This window comes from Ixodes scapularis, unplaced genomic scaffold (genome assembly GCF_016920785.2).
Source record: "Ixodes scapularis isolate PalLabHiFi unplaced genomic scaffold, ASM1692078v2 PGA_scaffold0__279_contigs__length_252992795, whole genome shotgun sequence".
NCBI classification, from domain to species: domain Eukaryota; kingdom Metazoa; phylum Arthropoda; class Arachnida; order Ixodida; family Ixodidae; genus Ixodes; species Ixodes scapularis.
The window spans coordinates 103,627,583-103,647,011 of NW_024609835.1; the positions used below are offsets into that span (position 1 = coordinate 103,627,583).

General features: G+C 49.1%; 1 protein-coding gene across 1 annotated transcript; it reads right to left on the reverse strand.

Moving 5' to 3' along the window:
• Nucleotides 1-10,407: 10,407 nt before the first annotated feature.
• LOC115310426 lies at nt 10,408-12,229 on the reverse strand. Its single transcript, XM_029968814.2, has one exon. The coding sequence runs from the start codon at nt 12,227-12,229 to the stop codon at nt 10,481-10,483; it is 1,749 nt and encodes a 582-aa protein (XP_029824674.2). The 3' UTR covers nt 10,408-10,480.
• Nucleotides 12,230-19,429: the final 7,200 nt, after the last annotated feature.

Here is a 19,429-nt window from a genome sequence, read left to right on the forward strand (position 1 = left end):
AAGAACAAATTGATGCCTCGTAAGTTGGTGCCCAATGGAAGCATTCTTTACCGAATTGCTTGTATAAAAATAACAACCATTCAACCATAAAAACGAAACAAAATAACACCACTTTTTTGGGGGGCCACCAAATTTACTGATTCACTCCGTTAGCGTTGATTGTGCAGCGGTATGCGTACATTACGCGACACTGTTAGCGCAAACACGACACCGGCGCTTTTTGCTATTTTCCCCAGCAATGTATTGGCTCGCACTAAAATCTACCGCTTAGGTTGGATACTCACATTAACAGTTTCCTAAACATCATTTACTTCTAAGAAGAAAAAAAAAATGGAAAACACCGGCGATAGTTTGTTTGTGCTAACTGCGTGGCGCAGGGTTTTTTACAATGTTAAATACAAGTTTTTTAAAAGTTTTTTACAATGTTAAATACAATTCTGTGTCACGTCAAAAAAAATTGTCTCCTTTTGCTTTAGTTTCTTTGAGACACCACAAATACTTCGAAGTAGTGGCCCGTGCTATGGTACCAATACAAGCAGCGTTGAACCATAACACGACACGCTAGACTCGCCAAAAAAGGGTTTTAATATTGTCTTTTCCGCTCCATAGCCGCACTCGACGAAGAATGTAAACAGCGAGTCTAGCTTACATTTCGTTGTGGGGTACGGACCGTGCGGTTATCTAAGTGGCTAGACACGACCCACTAAAACTTTCTAAAATTGACATCCACCCTTGATGCCCTCTCACGTCAGGTGGTTGTTGGGAATGTGTAAATATGAATTTCATATATTTTGCTGGCCATCATGTTCTGCGAGTTAGGCACACAACAGGGCATTTTAGTAAATCGTTTTCAAAGGCCCGCTGCCACTTCAGGCGCGCGCTTCAGAGAATAGATCGAAGTGGCAGCGCGAGCTCCTGCTAAATATAGCGTGGCCTGAAAACATAGCCTGCTAAAGTTCTCCAATAATTTGTGCTCGCTGCTAGAAAACAGAGACCTTCTAGAAGGTGCCCGCGCCTGGTACATCGTTTTCTTTTCCATCGATCCTAGTTTGAGGCAGGTTTGAGCGTGATAAGCCGTTTTTTTGAAGATGGAATGTTTTGTGAAGATGTAAGTCATACTTACATATTCAAGTCACCACTTTTCGCGCATGTGTTTTGAGCTCCTTGATCAACCGAAAATATCTATGAAACGTTCCTTCAATGGGTGCGGTTATGGATCGCAGAACTCAAGTATGCGTTTACTTTGCCACGGGCTAAACCAAAAACCTTCGACAGCTGAAATTCGGTGATTGCGCGGGCGCAGCCTTGCAGCCCCGTAAAACCTACACCCGAGGGGCTAGGCTTGGTGAGCGCCGAAAAATGGGGCAGATTACGCGATAGGAGCTGAAGCTACCTGTAAGTCACGAGGTCTCTGCTGCCGCACCCATCGCCCGTCGCTCAGAATGGGGATTTTCTCGGCTTATCCTCTCAGAAGAAGCCGGCGCAAAAGGGGACCTTTCCCCTCGCCTCGCCGTGCTACAATACAAGAAAGAAAGAGGGCGAGGAGTACTTTCCGCCAGGCGGAAGAGTATTTCTGCTGGTCCCCTTTTAAGAGCACAGTTGGGGTTCGCAAACTACCTGTACGTTGATGGAACAGTCGAGGAAAGTGGAACAAACTGGTTAAACAAATTGGCCGCCAGTGGAGTATAAAGCAAAGCAAAAAGTGCAGCAGCGTTCGAGCTTAATGCTTTTCTCGATGGAGTGTTGGTTGATAGTGTGCGTTCACCCACTGCAATGTTCCTCGGGATGGCCGCGGATGCCAGGAGGGTAATATTACGATGCTCTGACGAATGCCTTGGTTTTTGAAACGCGGTAAAATTTCTGTGACTCTGATAAACAATTCACATCACGAAACAAGAAGCATCGGCCGCGGCGGCATATTTTCACTCATTGAGACTAGCGACTCCCACCAGACGTTCGGATAGCCCTCACAAATCTACACGCTCAATTATTATTACGACTGGGCAAGTTTCAGTCAGCAGGCTAATGTTTTGAACGTGATCAAACATGTTAACTGTTTAACCAGTTGAATATTGAGTTGGTAAAAGGTCGGGTACAAAAACAAAGGTAAAAAAAAATGCCACCTTGAAGTTTTCTTACCTCTTCATTAATTATATGGTCCAGGCTTCAACGGTTAAGCACTTCAGAGTTTTTTTTTTTTTTTTGGTAATGTCATCTAGAGTTAGAATAATGTTTTAAAGTGTAGCGTAAACGTATTGCATTTTTCAAATAGTTGTTCATCTTAAATATCTGGGGATATCACCATACCTCGGCAAACCTCCCTCATGAGGGCCCTTACTCACCCTCATCTTCACAGTTGAAATAAGGGTGAGTGAGTTTCTAAACCAGGAAAAGTCATAAGTGTGAGGGTGGTTGAGGGTGAGTGAGGGCGGTGAGTGCGTGAGAAGTGTGAGGACGTGAGAGGTGTGAGGGTGGTGAGTCGCGTGAGGCCATGAGTGCGTGAGGCCATGAGTGCGTGAGGGGTATGAGGGTCCTGGGGGCGGTGAGTGCGTGAGAGGCGTGGGGGCGGTGAGTGGCATGAGTGCGTGAGGGGTGTGGGGGCGGTGAGTGCGTGAGGGGTGTGAGGGCCATGAGTGCGTGAGGGCGGTGAGTGCTTGAGGCCCCCTTCAGACGGAACAACTTTCTCAGCAATTTTGCTGTTTCTGGCAGGTTGTTCCCTAGCTATCCCTAGATCGACACGAATTGCTGAGATCGGGTCCGGCTCGAAACAAGCGAGCAACTCGGAGCAATTCGCAGATGTTTGAAGCGGCTGCATCCAATCAGGGACGCGATATTTTCACGTGACACCTCGTGCCGGTGTTGATGACAGCAAAAGACTTGGTTCTGGTTTGAAATTAGTCGGTTTTTTTTTGGAAATAAGCTGTTTCAGAAAGGTGCATTAGTATTCTCAACAAGATTTAGATGCATAAAAACACGTTCATGGTGCGTAATTGTGTCTTTAAATAGTGCAAGAAAAATAAAATTTTATGATGATGGCGAATTGCAGCAATTGGTTCCTGCGCGTGAACGCGGGCGGCCCGTGTTGCTGGTGTTGCGACGTCAAGTTTCTGGGCGAAATTGCCCCGTCTGAAGCGGGCCTGAGTGGCGTGAGGGCCATGAGGGGCGTGAGGCATGAGTGCGTGAGGGCCGCGAGGGCGGTGAGCGCGGGAGGGCCGCGAGGGCGGTGAGTGCGTGAGGGCCGCGAGGGCGGTGAGTGCGTGAGGGCCGCGAGGGCGGTGAGTGCGTGAGGGCCGTGAGGGCGGTGAGTGCGTGAGGGGCCTGAGGGGTATGAGTGCGTGAAGGCCGCGAGGGCGGTTAGTGAGTGACGGGCGTGAAACCGGTGAGTGGCATGAGGACCATGTGTGCATGAGGGGTATGAGTGCGTGAAAGCGGTGAGGGGAGTGAGGGCCGTGAGTTCGTGAGGACGGTGAGTGCGTGAGGGGCGTGAGCGGTATGAGTGCGTGAGGGCCGTGAGGTTCAGTGAGGTTGAGTGAAAGGTTGAAGATGAGTGCGTCTGTGAGGATGTGGGTGCGTGTAGCTTTGAGGGTGAAAGTGAGTGAGGGGCTTAGGTGAGTGTGGCTGTGAAGGTGAGGTTGAGTGAGAGTGACCTAAAATGTCTACCTCTGCTTAAACGATAAAAAAATGAAAATATTGTGTCATTTATAATGAGGTACTGAAAACATGCGTTTTTTTATCTCTTTTCTTATGCAGGGTGCCCTAGATAACTTGCACCAAACTTTAAAAAAAATGAACGGAGCGCTTGGCGAGAGTTTTACCAACTTTATTTTGTTACGATTTTTTTCAGCCTAAAGGCACAAAGACCCTGCGAGGTGGTGAAACCAATCAAGCAGTGTCACAAGCACAAGTCACTAGGCCTTTTCTGTTTATGATTGGTTCAGCGGTGATAGAACACAACACGTACAAAACCATGGACACCACGATTATGGTCTTTTGACGCTGTTTGATTGGTCTCGTGAGCTTGTAGCGTCGGTTGCGTATGAATATAAAGGTAAAAGTAAATATAGGAATTGTCTTACGAGAGTGCACAGATTTTTCTTGGTGCGCCTAGTTCTTTAAATAATTAACACTAATTAGGTAACCTTTCTAATTATTCATTTAAGGGCTGAGGTGTGAATTGGAATTTGGTAGAGCGCATTGAGAAACGCCCATTTACGATGTTTTTTACATGATACGCTCTGCGCACTTTCTTTGTTTTTAGCCAAAAACGAAAGCCCTTAAATAAATTGGAAAAGGTGACAAGGGGGGATTGGTGGCCGAGTTTGGTGACACATCCCAGCTCGGGAGTACGTGGGGCCAACGCTCGCCCCGCAAAAGCCAGGGATCCTAAGATCAATCTCTACCTCTGCCTGTTTTGATGTGTATAAACATCATACCGGCGTGCGGAGCTGTGCTGCACTGGCAAAATTTCGTATCTACAGTGGGTAAAAATGACGTCATGTTTCTGACAAACTAATGTACCACTCTATAAACTACTAACGGTTGATTACTTTACCAAGTGACAACGCGACTGTGCGTCGCGCTTTCAGCGCTCAAAGACGTGCTTTGAAGGAACGAAGTCCACCTTATCACTGGCACGCTGTCCAAGACGGCTTTGCGGCAGCAGGTGCTCGTGCTTATCTTCGGGGCCTAAACCGAAACGAAGCCCTCTCTCAGACAGTGCGCCAGTGATAAGATAGGCTTCGTTCCTTCGGAGCGTGTCTAAAGGGGTTTGCAAACTGGCGCTGCGGCAGTAGAGAACCGGAGAAAGTTCACGGCAAAACGGGGAAGACTCCAGTCCTCGCCACGACCCGTTCCGGCAAGCTACGGCATCTCGCCCCGTGAAGTGTTACATGACGAAACCGCTGTATGCCAGCAATCGCGTTCACGAGCGGGGTGGAGATGAGGTCAAGGCTACCGAAAGGCGTGGCACGGGAATGAATGCAATGCCGAATGCAGCGAAATCTTCCGAGCACGTGGACAGAGACGATTTCCATCGGTGGGCAGGAGAGCCAGCCACATCGCTTCCCCCTCTCCGACTCACCACGGCCAACACCACCTAGATGGAAAGCCGCAGCGCTTCCCTCTCTCCCTTCAAGGAGCGTCGGCATGAGTACCCTATTGGAAAACCCCAATATGAACAGCGTATTATGGATATTGGTAAACAATCTTTTTATTGTATTGCAATACAATATAGACAGTGTATTGGAAAACATTACATTTATTCTATTGTATTACAATAAGGATTTGTTATGGGATTCCAATATCCAGAATACGCTGAAAATATTGGAATCCAATACCGTATAAACCCTTATTGGATCCCCATGTGTCGTATGGGGATCCAATAAGGGTTTACGATTCCAATATACTCAGCGTATTATGGATATTGGAATCCAATATATTATATCGGCTGCCAATAAAACTATATACGAGTTGGAATATCACGTTCAGCGCAACATTTCTCTGCAACGCAGTCTCTTCTTGTGTGTATTTCTGAGTGATAAATTAAAAAAATGTTGCTGTTGTCGAATTGTGAATAAAGAAGCAACACACTGGTCTTATCCATACCAAATATATTTAACACATTCCTGAACTGGAGGATCTGGCATTTACTGCAAAAGAAAGTTAATTGTTTAGGACTCTCATTCAAAAACTTGATGTTTGAAAACAGAATGTGAAATCCTCACCTTAATGAAAACAGCACCTGCTAGCTGTAGCCATATAGAAACTGCAAAATAAAAATTTGTGATTAGTTTGCGACAAGTAGCAATCCTTCACCAAGCCGGATAGATTCAAAATTATGTCCGCGTTTGATTGTGGAAAAATAAGCTTCAATGCCACTGCCACAGGTCATTCTGAGCTCGGTCAATTAAATAAACGTATCCGCTCGTCTGGCTTCACTATTCCTGCTTCGCACCTAACTAGAGTATATGGAATGCTCACCTTTGAGGAAAAACAAACTGGTGCTTGCTTGCTTGTAGGCCGTGGAAACTGGAAGAGAGATTTGCAGTTAGTTGCGTCCAAGTAGCAGTTACTTTGAATAGCCATGTAAAATACACTAAGTCTGAAAGATTCAAAATTACATGCGCGGGACACAGATATCCTCTTGCGACATGACTGGGCACGGGTCAATGTCGCCCGCTTGTATTACAGAAAAATAAGCTTCAATGCAGGAGCTCCCAGTCGTTCTGAGCTCCGTCAATTAAAAATGCTGTACCGGTCGCATGGCTTTAGTATTCCTGCTTCGGGAATCTGGAATTCTCACCTTTGAAGAAAAGCAAACTGGGACCTGCTGGCTCTTAGGCTGTGGAAACTGTCAGAAAGATTTGCGATTAGCTGCGTCCAAGTATCAATTTCTTTGACCAGCCACCTACAGCCATACCTCGGCAAACCTCACTCATGAGGGCCCTCACTCACCCTCACTCACCCTCATTTTCACAGGTGAGGTGAGGGTGAGTGAGTTTCTGAACCAGGAAAATTCATGAGTGTGAGGGTGAGTGAGGGCTGTGAGGGCTGTGAGGGCTGTGAGGGCTGTGAGGGCTGTGAGGGCTGTGAGGGCTGTGAGGGCTGTGAGGGTGGTGAGGGCTGTGAGGGCCGTGAGGGCCGTGAGGGTGGTGAGGGTGGTGAGGGTGGTGAGGGCCGTGAGGGCCGTGAGGGCGGTGAGGGCGGTGAGGGCGGTGAGGGCGGTGAGGGCGGTGAGGGCGGTGAGGGCGGTGAGGGCGGTGAGGGCGGTGAGGGCCGTGAGGGCCGTGAGGGCCGTGAGGGCCGTGAGGGCCGTGAGGGCGGTGAGGGCGGTGAGGGGTATGAGGGCCATGAGTGCGTGAGGGGCGTGAGGGCGGTGAGTGGCGTGAGGGTCATGAGTGCGTGAGTGGTGTGAGGGTGGTGAGTGAGTGAGGGCCGTGAGGGCTGTGAGTGCATGAGGTGTGTGAGGGCCACGACTGCGTGAGGGCGGTGAGTGCGTGAGGCGCCCTTCAGATCGAGCATCTTTCTCAGCAATTTTGGTGTTAATGGCGGGTTGTTCTCTAGCTTTCTCTAGATCGACACGAATTGCTGAAATCGGGTCCGGCTCGAAATAAACAAGCAACTCGGAGCAATTCGAATACGTTTGCAGCGGCTACATCCAATCAGGGACGCAAAATTTTCACGTGATACCTCGTGCCGGTGATGATGACACCGAAAGACTTGGTTCTGGTTTGAAACCTATCGTTTTTTTTTGGAAATAAACTGTTTCAGGAAGGTGCATTAGTATTCTTAACGAGATTTAAATGCATAAAAACACGTTTATAACGCGTAATTGTGTATAAATAGTGCAAGAAAAATAAAATTTTATGATGACGATGGCAAATTGCAGCAATTGGTTGCTGCGTGTGATCGCGGGCGGCCCGTGTTGCTGGTGTTGCGACGTAAAGTTTCTGGGCGAAATTGCCCCATCTGAAGCTGGCCTGAGTGGCGTGAGGGCCATGAGTGCGTGAGGGGTGTGAGGGCCGCAAGGGCGGTGAGTGGCGTGAGGGCGGTGAGTGGCGTGAGGGCGGTGAGTGGCGTGAGGGCGGTGAGTGGCGTGAGGGCGGTGAGTGGCGTGAGGGCCGTGAGGGCGGTGAGGGCCGTGAGGGCGGTGAGGGCGGTGAGTGGCGTGAGGGGTATGAGTGCGTGAGGGCCGTGAGGGCGGTGAGGGCCGTGAGGGCGGTGAGGGCGGTGAGTGGCGTGAGGGCGGTGAGTGGCGTGAGGGCCGTGAGGGCGGTGAGGGCCGTGAGGGCGGTGAGGGCCGTGAGGGCGGTGAGGGCCGTGAGGGTGGTGAGGGCCGTGAGGGGCGTGAGGGCCGTGAGGGCGGTGAGTGCGTGAGGGCCCGTGAGGTTCAGTGAGGGTGAGTGAAGGGCTGAAGGTGAGTGTGACTGTGAGGGTGAGGATGAGTGAGGGGCTGAAGGTGAGTGTAGCTGTGAGGGTGAGGGTGAGTGAGGGGCTTAGGTGAGTGTGGCTGTGAGGGTGAGGGTGAGTGAGGGCGACCTTAAATGCCGACCTCTGCCTACAGCACACTAAGCCGGATAAATTCAAGATTACATGTGCGTGACATAATATGCCTCTTGTGACAAAACTGGGCACACGTTTTGTCGCCTACAGCAACACTGAAGCTAGACAGACAAGCGGTACGGCACCTTTTATTGACGGAGCTCAGAACGAGTAGGGACGCTTTCACTGAAGCTTGTTTTGCTGCAATACACACGTGTATTGCAACAAAACAAGCTTCAGTGAAAGCGTCCCCAGTCGTTCTGTCAATTAAATATGCCGTACCGCTTGTCTGGCTTCAGTATTGCTGCTTCAGAGCAGTCTAGAAAATCTAGAATCCTCACCTTTGAACGAGAACGAACTGGCGCCGGCTGGCTTGTGGGCCATGGAAACTGCAAGGGAGATTTGCGATTAGTTACGTCCAAGTAACATTTTTTTTGGGTAGCCACCTACAGCACACTCAAAATTACATGCACGGGACACAGATGCCTCATGCGACGGAACTCCCTTCGTCCTTGTTTTCTGTTAACTCTGCTCACCTTCACCACTCGCCTCCGATTTCTGCGCTACTTCTTTAATCTCGATTCCCTGGTTCCCAAAGGCCATGCCATGGCTTGCGCCAGTCACGGATCTGTCAGCTCTGCGACTGGCGCTATTGTGGCAAAGACGCCACAGCACTTGGCGCTTGATGTGCTCTTTCAATATTTTGAGCACGGCTCAAAACAGGTGGATGCGTGTCTGGTATGCCCTTTGCTTATTTGCGGATCGTTCCGAATCAGAGGGTAGGCGCCTCTGCGACCTGGACGCATGCTCGGTATTTTACAATAGTTGAAACCGAACTCTGCAGGAATCTTGAAACATAACAAACATAATGTGCACGCCAAAAGGCATAGCAAATGAAACACCCACCATCTATCTATTCTCGTTTCTTGTCCGCAAGAAGCTGTCGTATATGAAGCCTCCCTTGCTTAAGCCGTTCCTCCCTAGTGTCCCGGTTGGGTCTCGTCCTGATGAATCGTCGGTGGAGACCTGAGGAGCGGTCAACATCAAATTAGACCTTTTTGAGACAGAACCATATACTTGCTGAGAGGAAGTACACCCAAACGAATCTCAGGCATGTCATTTATAGTGCCTTTTAAATTGAGACGCATGATGTAAAATGAGACGTCAATACTGACGCACCCCTTTTGTGAACCCAAAATTTTGAAGGCCTTGTCCCCCTCGCTAGGGGGACAAGGCACATGAATCCCGGCATGTGGATGAAATTTTTACCTTAACATCCCGACTCAATGCCCATCCCTGAATATTCGACCACCACACTTTTAGAAAAAAAAAATATTTTTTTAGAAAGCACCAAGTCATCTACCACCCCTACAAACGCCTGAACCAAGCATACTCGTACCGTGGCTTGTTTGCTCCGTGCCGCCCCCGAGTTAATTCGGGCTGACAATGTTTTTTTTTTTTTTTTTTCAAATGGAACCCACATTCTTAGTTTTTGTTTGTCTTGTAGAAGCAGGTGGATACTTTTATAAAGCTTCCTCCCTATGCGCTTCCGAGTCAACATTTTTGCAATGGCCAACCCCCGGGCTTTGATTTTGCGCTCCTTGATGAATGCTGAAACTCATATAGGCGGGCAATAGCTCGCCTTGAAAATACTTGCTTTTGGTGGCCGAGAACAAACTCGTGTTCCTGATTGGCAACCACTTGCTGACAAGAATTGCTGCACATATCCTAAAGATTAGTCTAACACAGATGCTTTGGCCGGACAGAGACACAAAAGCCTGAAACATGACCACTATACAGACAGGAAATAGAGTGTCTGTGAGGAATAAAACAAACAACTCAGATAGGCATCAATCACTCGCCTTGAAAACACTTGCCATGCGCGGCAAAAAACAAACTTCTGGCCTTGATTGGCTGGTTCTTGCCACCAAGACCTGCATGTATAAGAAAGAACCCGGTCTTAGTCAAACGGGTGTTTTTGCAGAAGAGAGACAACAAAATACTAATGCAAGACCACTACACATAGGTTATGGCATTCAAGAGGAATGAAATACAAAACTCATATAGGCGGGCAATAGCTCACCTTGAATATACTTGCTCTCGGTGGCCGAGAACAAACTCGTGTTCCTGATTGGAAGCCATTTGCTGCGAAGAATACCTGTAGATATCCTAAAGAACCCAGTCTTAGTGTAACACAGATGCTTTGGCCGGACAGAATACAAAAGTCTGATACAAACCACAAAAAGCAGTTGTTGTAGTTGTTAGAACGTTCTTTATTGCCCTGTTATATATAATATATGTATACACATACATATACATATATATATATATATATATATATATACATACATATACAGATATACACACACATATACCATACACACATATAATGCACCATTGTCGTCTGCATCGGTGCGGGCCTAAGGATCTGCCGTTGCCGTCATGGCGGTCTGGGTGGGTGTTGGTCCCAGCGCCTTCGGCTGCTGCAAAGTCGTCCACCGGGGCCGTCGTCGTCGTAGACGAACTCCGCCAGCTTTGTCCACAGCAGGGAGACGATCGTCTTGTCACGACTGGTGGGTAGAATCCAATCGACATACGTCGCCGGACGGATCTCGTCTGGGAGTTTCTCCAGTTTTGTTTTCCGAAGGCTAGCGTGGCGCTCGCACTCCCAGACAACATGGGCAGCCGTCGCGGCACTCCGGCACCGGCGACACGCCCCCTCGTCAGGATCCTCGCCGAAGAACTTATGGCGCAGCGCCGGGGATAGGACAGTGTTGGTCGCGAGGCGGCGGACGAGGGTCTGAGTGCTCCTCGGTAGGTCATTCGGCATCGGAGGAACGGGACGCAACTGCTCGTCCGGGCGTTCCTCCCGCTCCTCACGAAAGTGCCGTAGGATTCTCCGCCTTCGCTGTTTAGCACTCTCCTTGACGACAGACGGGTCGGCCGGGCCGGCCGCCTCGCCGGCTGAGTTGTGGAATGCGTTCGGCGCGGATGCCATCTGGCGAACTGCTGCTCGCGCCTCGCTGTGGGCCCACTCATTGCCGTCAATGCCCGCATGCGCGGGCACCCAGGAAATAGTAGCTTGGATGTTGAGCTTGTTTCGAAGTTCTAGGAACGCGGCGAGCAACTCGCCGACTATTCCCGTGTACATTGAGGGGCTCCCGCTCGCTCGTCTGCAAGTTTCGTACGCGCGAGTCGAGTCGGTGAACAGTAGGAGCCTGTGTGGGATGTCTGTTGGTGCAAAAGTTTGAAGAACCCACTGGGATGCTCGGAGAAGTGCCATGAGTTCCGCTTGCGTAGTGTCGACGTCTTCAGTGGTCGAAAGCGCAGCCGCGTTCGGAATGCTATGGGTGGTGTCGACCCACGCGACCGCCTGGACGTGCTTGGGGGTTCTGTCCTCTCCTTCCCCGTCGTCGCCGGTAGTCAACAGCAAGGTCTCCGCCATGTCAGTGTAGATGATGGTGTGCGTAGGCGGTGATTTGTGCGCGACGCTACGTGTGTGCGCTTTGGCAAAGCGTTTGCGTCGCTCCGAGTTGTTCGTTCCAGGTCCCATGTTTCGTGGGAGGGGTTTTCCGTCGGTAAGCGTGACCCGGGCGGCCCACGGAGGGGGCGAGTGCGCGTCTGCCGGGCGGACGTCCAGACTGGGAGGCACGCCAAGCTCTTCCAATATGGAAAGCCCAGCTGTCGAGCTGCTGAGGCGGTCTCTCTGGGCGAGGAGCGCCTGTTCGGCGAGTTCCGACAGGAGGTTCATGCCGCCGTGTGCGTACAGCTCCCGGAGGGGCGTATACTTAGGCAGTCCGGTAACAATGCGGATGGCTTCGCGATTGAGTTTCTCGAGTTGCTCCGCCTGCCTGGGCGTGAGGACGTGATAGTTATAGCCGTAGAGGATACGGGATTCAAGCAGCGCCGTGACGAGCTGGCGCGTTTCTCTCTCCCGCGTGCCCCACTGGAGGTGTGTGATTCTACGGATGAGGCGGAGGAGGGATCTGCACTGCAAGGCGACTTTCGTCACCCACGTGGTGCCTTTGCCATCTTGATCTATGTAGGCTCCCAGGATCCGAACGGAGGGTTTTCGCTGTATCCTTTGGCCGGCCATGCTGAGGGCGATTTGGTTGCGGACCGCCTCGGTCTTTCTGTGGGGCCCGTTTAAAACCACGACGTATTCGGTCTTCTCGGCCGATGCGGTCATGCCCACCTTCCGAAGAAAGCCCTGTATGACGTCGAGGCCAAGTTGTAGCGTGTGCTCCTGTTCGCCCGCCGATCCCGTCGTTGCCCAGATGGTGACATCATCGGCGTATACGGGGAATTGCAGCGACGGAACCGCTTCAAGGAGTGGGGGAAGTCTTGCCATGACCAGGTTGAAGAGGGTGGGCGAGAGGACCGCGCCCTGCGGTACCCCGGTCCTGTTCGGTTGAGCGGGTCCAATGTAGTCCCCGGCTTTGATCTTGTACGTTCTGTCATTCAGGAAACTCTTAACAAAATTGAGAAGGTGGCCGCACACTCCGGCAAGCTCTGCGCTCTGGATGACCGCCTCGTGAGGGAGGGTGTCGAAGGCCTTGCGAACGTCCACCGCCACCACCGTTCTCGTCTGCACTTTCGAGTAGGCGTCAAGGACCTGGTGGCGCAACATAAGGAGAATGTCTTGCGTGCTCATCCCGTGGCGGAATCCTAGTTGATGTGGGTGGAGAGGGTAGTTCCTCTCGAGATGCCACATGAGTCGCTCGAGGACCATACGTTCAGTGAGTTTACACAGGTTGCTGGTAAGGGAAATGGGCCGGAGGTTAGTGAGCTCATTCGGTGGCTTGCCCGGTTTTGGGATCGGTATCACCAGGGATTCGCGCCAGGAGCTCGGGAAGTTGCCCGTCGTCCAAATTTCGTTGATCGCGTCAAGGAGAAGCTGGAGGTGGAGTTCAGGGAGTTTGCGCAATTCTGAGATGGTTATCAGGTCTGGGCCAGGTGCGCTGCGGGCGTTCGCCCTTGCTAAAGCTGCGTGAAGTTCGCCCATTTGAAACGGTTGGTCCATGCCCACCTGCTCCGGTGTTTGGAGATCCAATGCCTGGAAATCTCCGATCATCTGGGACGGTGTCGCGGAGTCTCGGGAGTATATGGTGGGATCCGGTGAAGCCGCAGGCTGAGGGAAGAACACTGCCCCAGCCTGGAGCGCCAGCTGCTCCTCCGAGATTCGCATGCGTAGAGCCGCTGTCTGCGCCGCGGTGCGTCTCTTGGCTTTGCCCTGCCAATTGCGAAAGATGTGCCATATGCGCGGTCCGCTCATATTACCGTTGAAGCTGGAGCAAAGGTCGCACCATCTGTCTGTAGAGAGTGTATTTGCGTAATCGCGCGCCTCAGTCGTTATAAGGTTCAGACGGCATCGCAGTCCGGGCGTTCGTCCTCTCTCTCTGTACGCACACAGCGCGTCGAGGCGCTGTTTCCATAGGTTAGGAAATAGTGTCTACGAGAGATGAAAAAAGACCCAAGTGAAGAGGCTCGTTCTGTTGCACGTTAGTCAAATAGTGTAGCTCATTTTGCTAAAACGATGCATATTTGCTAAAAAAATATCTATATTTTGCCCATTTAGCAGAGTTTACTGCCAAGGGTACCTGCACACCAGAATAAGTCAGAATTAGTCCGTTTTTTTTTTTCTTCTTTTGATGAGCGACAACAGAATCCTAAACAGGTGATGAAACAAAATATGAACCCAGCAAGACAGGCTAGTTTGCCTTGATGCAAGCACAGTGCCTCGGCCAACCAAATGAGGTTCTATTCTTTATCACTTGTCATATTTGGTGGGAATAGTAAAGTAAATGAAAATAAGGCAATCTCTCTTGCAGCCGACAGCTGCAAACAAAATTCATATACCTCGATGAACGACCTGGAAATAAAATTGGGTGGTGGCCAAGTGGTTTAAGGTGTCAAATTTCAAACTTACAGACTGTAGTTTTGGTTTAAGTCCTCCTGGTGTATATTTTTATCCGTATAACTATATTTACATTGTTTTTTTTTTCTATTTTTGAGGCACAAGTACTTAAATTATACGCTAATTCACCTTTAGAAGCGTTTTAATTACACCCCATGCCTTTCTAGTGCTCGTAATTGATTCTTGGCGAAAGCGGTCTTAAATTTTTCTTTTCTTGCCGTCGCTGCTGCTTGCTTTCTCACCTTTAGAATGCTGACAACTCAACACAAAAGTAATGAAAAATGTGTTTAAAATGTCATGAAGATCAGCATTTCCAAGCTGTACCCCTGCTTCATGCCCCGACCATGCCACCATACGATAGCTGAGTGCAGTGACAAATGGTCCCAGGTTTGTCACCCGACTGTATATGGGCTTACGGTGTGGCGCGACTCATGCAGCACCTATGCTTCGCGATAGAGCCAGTGAGCGAGGTGTGACACACTAGAGCTGTGCAAGCCACAGCTTTACAGCCTGCAAAGCGTGGGAAGATCCCTCTCCCTTCGCAGAGCTGGCATTAGCTCACCGAGAAGCAATTGCAAGCACTAGAAAGCCACAGAGTGTGAATAAAAGCACTTCTGAAGATGAATTAGTGTGTAAATAATGCATCTATATGTTAAAACTTAAAAAAAGTATATATGTATATATATATATCTATTTCAATGCTAAAAAAGGCAAAAAAGAAAAAACATTTTTTCCAGGCGGGCTTGCACCCAGAGCTCCACCGCCCTTGAATTCAGTTCCCTAAAGCCCGCTTCAGACGGAACAATTTCGCCCAGCAACTTCATGTCGCAACACCAGCAACACGGGCCGCCCGCGTTCACATGCAGCAACCAAATTGCTACGACTTGCCATCATCATCATGAAATTTTATTTTTCTTACAGTATTTAGACGCACAGTTATATCCTAAAAACATGTTTTTATATCTTTAAATTGCGCTGAGAATACTAACTCATCTTTTTGAAACAGTTTATTTTCAAAAATGATCCATTTCAAACCAGAACTAAGTCCTCAGTTCTCATCATCACGACCACAGGGGTGCCATGTGAAAATATTGCATTCTTGATTGGCTGCTGCCGCTTCAAACATCTCCGAGTAGTCAGAGTTGCTCGTCCGCTTCGAGCCGGACCCGATCTCAGCAATTCGTGTCAATCTAGGGAAAACTAGGGAACAACCCGCCAGCAGCCCCAAAATTGCTGGAAAGGTTGCCCCGTCTGAAGCGATCCTATACTCTGTTTCATACATAGAGTGCAACGCAGTCAAATCTAGCGCACCGGTTTGCATTGCTGACCGTGCCTACGTTCGCCCCATAAGATAGTGCGTCCCCTGCAAAAAAATTTTAAAAAGTCGGAAAATGTGCTTCCTCGGGGCTAGTAACTGGTAGTGGTGTTATGATTTCAACGGAGCACAAATGTTTTTCAAGAAAAAGGAAAAGATAATGTAAACCACCTTAAATTGTTTTCGTGTTCATCCGTGTGGCAGCCGCTGTGGGTTTTCGGGTTGTGTGGCACTGGCTGGTTTTGAGAAGATGGCGTCTTACGCAGCAAGCTCAAGTACCTCTCCTGCTCGGATGTTTTCGAAGATTCGTTGTGCGAAAATCTTGAAAGAGTGCAAGCAGATGATCGCCAATGTGTACGGGAGTACAAGAACACATTCCCGGAGAATTCGGTCGTGAAGTCCTGGAGACGGCCAGTAACGACACTGGAGTGTGCCCTGTACTGTCGCGAACTGCAAGGCGCAGTGCCTATCTGGCAAAGTGGCGTCCCCGAAGCAAAGACCTCGCATCGTGAAAGTTTCGAGCACGGGGACCGTCAAGCATGACAAGTTCACACAGAACGCCATTCGCCTGAAGGTGCATCGCAGGTGCTCCGTGAGGGAGATTCCTACCCTTGACGGCTATTTCAAAATAAACTGTACAGGCCACAACTATTGTCGATTAACGTCTTATTATAAATTTTGGGACAAGGCCGCTATCAGGGCTATTCCTCATTCCACGCTGCACGAAAGAAAAATATAACTCGGTGCTGGAGGCAAATAACACTTGCAAAGCGGCAGACCAGATGGTAGAAATCTGGCCTCTCGGCGACTTATAAATAAAAATCAAGAAGGAGGAACTGAAATATGCACTTCGTCAATGCGCACAATCTTGCACAAAAAGTATGTCTAAAAAAGAAAAAAAAAAAAAAAAAACTTTGGGCGTAAATTGGGTTTGAACACCGGCCACCGAGACGTCAATATCGCCAGAGCAGCGCCTTCTACCACTCGTCCACGAAACGCGCGGAGTAACACTTTTTCTATTTTTTCATGCGCACCACTTTAGTACCTTTGACAGCGTTGCACGCTAAGTATGAAACAGAGTATAAGACACCCTATTGTCTGGTACAGAGACCATTTATGAACGCTTGGGTGTTTAAACGATGTACTACACATTTTACAAAAAAAAAAACAAAAAAAACATTGCGTGTTTAAACGTTGTACTACCCTTTTTTTAATAGAAATAAGCAACAATAAAAAAAAAATACATTTCAAAAGAAAAAGTTAAGGAAACGGAATGTACCATTATGTTCAGTGAAGTTTGGTGACAAGACTCGGGACTCGAGCAGGAATGCAGTTATCCTTGGTGTGACCCCATGAGACTGTGTTGCTGCCTTTGCTGGGGTTTATCTAACTGAAGTACCTGTACTAAAAGTAGAACACATGTGCATAACACTCATTATTCACAAGAAAATTTATCAATGTCCAAAATGACCCAGGAAGAAATTTATGCGAGGAATTTTCAGGCTGCGTTGGCCGAGTCTCCTCTCGTGGCCAATGTTTCATAGCAACTTTAATTGTAGTGAACAGTTATAGGGTATATTACGAACAAAGTGCAATTTGGTTTTGTAGAAAACTATAACACACAAAACGACACTTGAATACAGTATGTTGAGGTATCTCTAAACAAGCTCCAGGGTTTCATGGTGCCTCCTTCAGATACCTGATGTTGAACATGAAATATGTGCACCAAGGAGTGAGCAAACAGCGACTTCAGATTTGTCTCTAACACCAGCGACATGTCGACAAGGAGTGCAACGTGTAGATGGTCGTCTAGAAGTGTGCCAAGATGAAAAAGCAAGGTGTAACGATATCAGAATAAGATCACACCAACGAGGCACCATCGTGGTGAGACAATCTACGATGTAGAGACAGTAATCGGGAGTCAACCGACGTACGGCCGCGACTTACTTTGCGGCGACTGAAATGAAACATGGCAAAAAAAAAATGTAAAAGTAGAAAACGCGTTTTTTTTTTTTACATTATTCGTTGAGCGCAGCCGGTAGCAGAGCAGTTGGGCGGCGTCACAAAAATCTGGCAGACTCGCTAGCTTTTCTCAACTTCGTACTGCGCCAGTCGGCACCCCAGATGAATGGCCGGCACTCTTTATCTACCAGGGAAGAAAAAAGTACGAGCTCAGAGCCCAGCGTCGATCGCGACTTTCGTAAAGAGAAGCTCCGGTAACACTTCGGCGACTCGTGAGCGTTAAACAACGCCTCTTCGAACGAGCCCACGAATCCAACACGTCGAACGGTTTGCGCCGGTAAGCACGCTGGGAGCCAGGGGCTGGAGGTTGAATATCCGAAAGAGACGAGGCGCTGGTTTCTACGTCTATTTCGCACATGAGATACAAGATAGCGAAGCTAGCCGAGTGTAAACACTGACTGACGTTACATCAGAGTACACGCAGTCGAAATGACGTCTGCAGCAGAGCACAGCCAGACGCTTTCAGCAAGGGACGCATGCGTTCAAATAAGCTGCGATTTCAAAACATCATGTCTCCCTTCTGTCTTTCAGTGTTCACTTTGATCTGTGTATACCAAAGCACTCAATGCTGCAAGTAATAAAGTCGTCTACACGTACCTTTCGAAGCGATTGAAAGTGCGTTGGTTTCACTTGGAACCCACAAGCAAAGTGTGCGACGAACTTGACGAGCTCTCATCCGTCGGTCCCGCCATCGCCGCCGTCTCGCCGGGTTGGCGCGGTCGCGGTCGCTGCGCAATGGCGCAATCGCGCAATCTCGGCGGCTCGGCTAGGCTTGGCTGGATCGGCGGCTCGCTCCGCCGCTCGTCTGGCTCGATGGGCTACTCGCGGCTCGCTCGGCTCGCCTCCGCCTACCTTCGGAGTTCGAACTGCCTCCGAAGCTCGAGCGCTCGAGATTTCGCGCGCGCGGGTTGACGATGGAAACTTTTCTCATAAAACGAGTCTGTAAAGTATCGTTTGATGGCGCAAATGCACGTATTTTTCCCGTCGTTTTTTTACAGTATGTGAATCTTGCGAAACAGGCGACGAAGAGTGGTGGGTGAAATGTGCTCGTGTGTGGTTGTGGATTTTGTGTACGACGTAGGATTACCCAGAAAGGTGGGTCAATATCGATAAATGTGCGGGTAAGAAGCACGTGACCTGTCAAGCCCATTAATCCTCATTATTTTATCGTGCGAACTGACATTGTCACGTATCGCGTTCGATTTGGGTTCCAACATCGGTAACCTAACTTTTGTTGCATTAAAACTGCAATAAACATTTGTTTGAAAACGATCACTCCAATGAGCACGTCGTTATTGGGCTTTCTCATTGAAAGGTAGGTCGCGGGTGTCCCTGCTAGTTATTCTGAATGGTTTGGTGGTTGTCTAGCATTTCAAGCGCTCGAGGCTGAGTGTACTGTGTGCCGTACGTACACTTGCGCTTTCGATCAATGTGAATGTGTTTGCAACGCGGAACGTTTGTGTTCTGTGTGTATCCACCTCCAATATCGTTCTCTCTCGTATTGCCGTATGGTAACTCCTGCTGTTCTACGATATCATTCACGCGATGTCGTATATATACGGGCGTACCGATATCCACATGTTGCTTCACGGGCGATCAATACTGTGTTACGTATCCTCTTAGTCCGCGGTATATGCCGACGTAATTCATGTTGGTAACTTGGAATTTGTTCTGAGATTTATCCACGCGATATTGTATTCTCCTTTGGGCCCGTGATCGACGACCGATATTTATATATCGTGTGGCCGCACAGTATGTCCATGTCGGTCACCAATATGCACGCGGTGTCGTATTCTATTCCAATAACCGTAAGTTCTGTCGGGATATTGTGCTTCGATATCGTGTTGTATACCAATAACCGCAAGTTATATCGGGATATTGTGCTCCAATACCCTGTTGTATACCAATAACCGCATACTATATCGGGATATTGTGCTCCTATATGAATTCCCATCGTGCGTATTGGCTTAATCGGATAACAATAAGATTTTATTGGTTTCCATCAACTTCATTGGAATACAATATTTCCAATAAGCCGAGTTCATATTGGCCTTTTTCAATAGGGTAGGCTGAACTGGTAGTGCGCTTCTCCGCAAGGCTCCCCTTGACAGTTGGCTTCTTTGCAATGCACGTTC

Bases quoted from the DNA above. Each gene is read 5' to 3' on its own strand.
- LOC115310426 (XM_029968814.2), bottom strand. From the start codon at position 12,229: ATGACCGCATCGGCCGAGAAGACCGAATACGTCGTGGTTTTAAACGGG.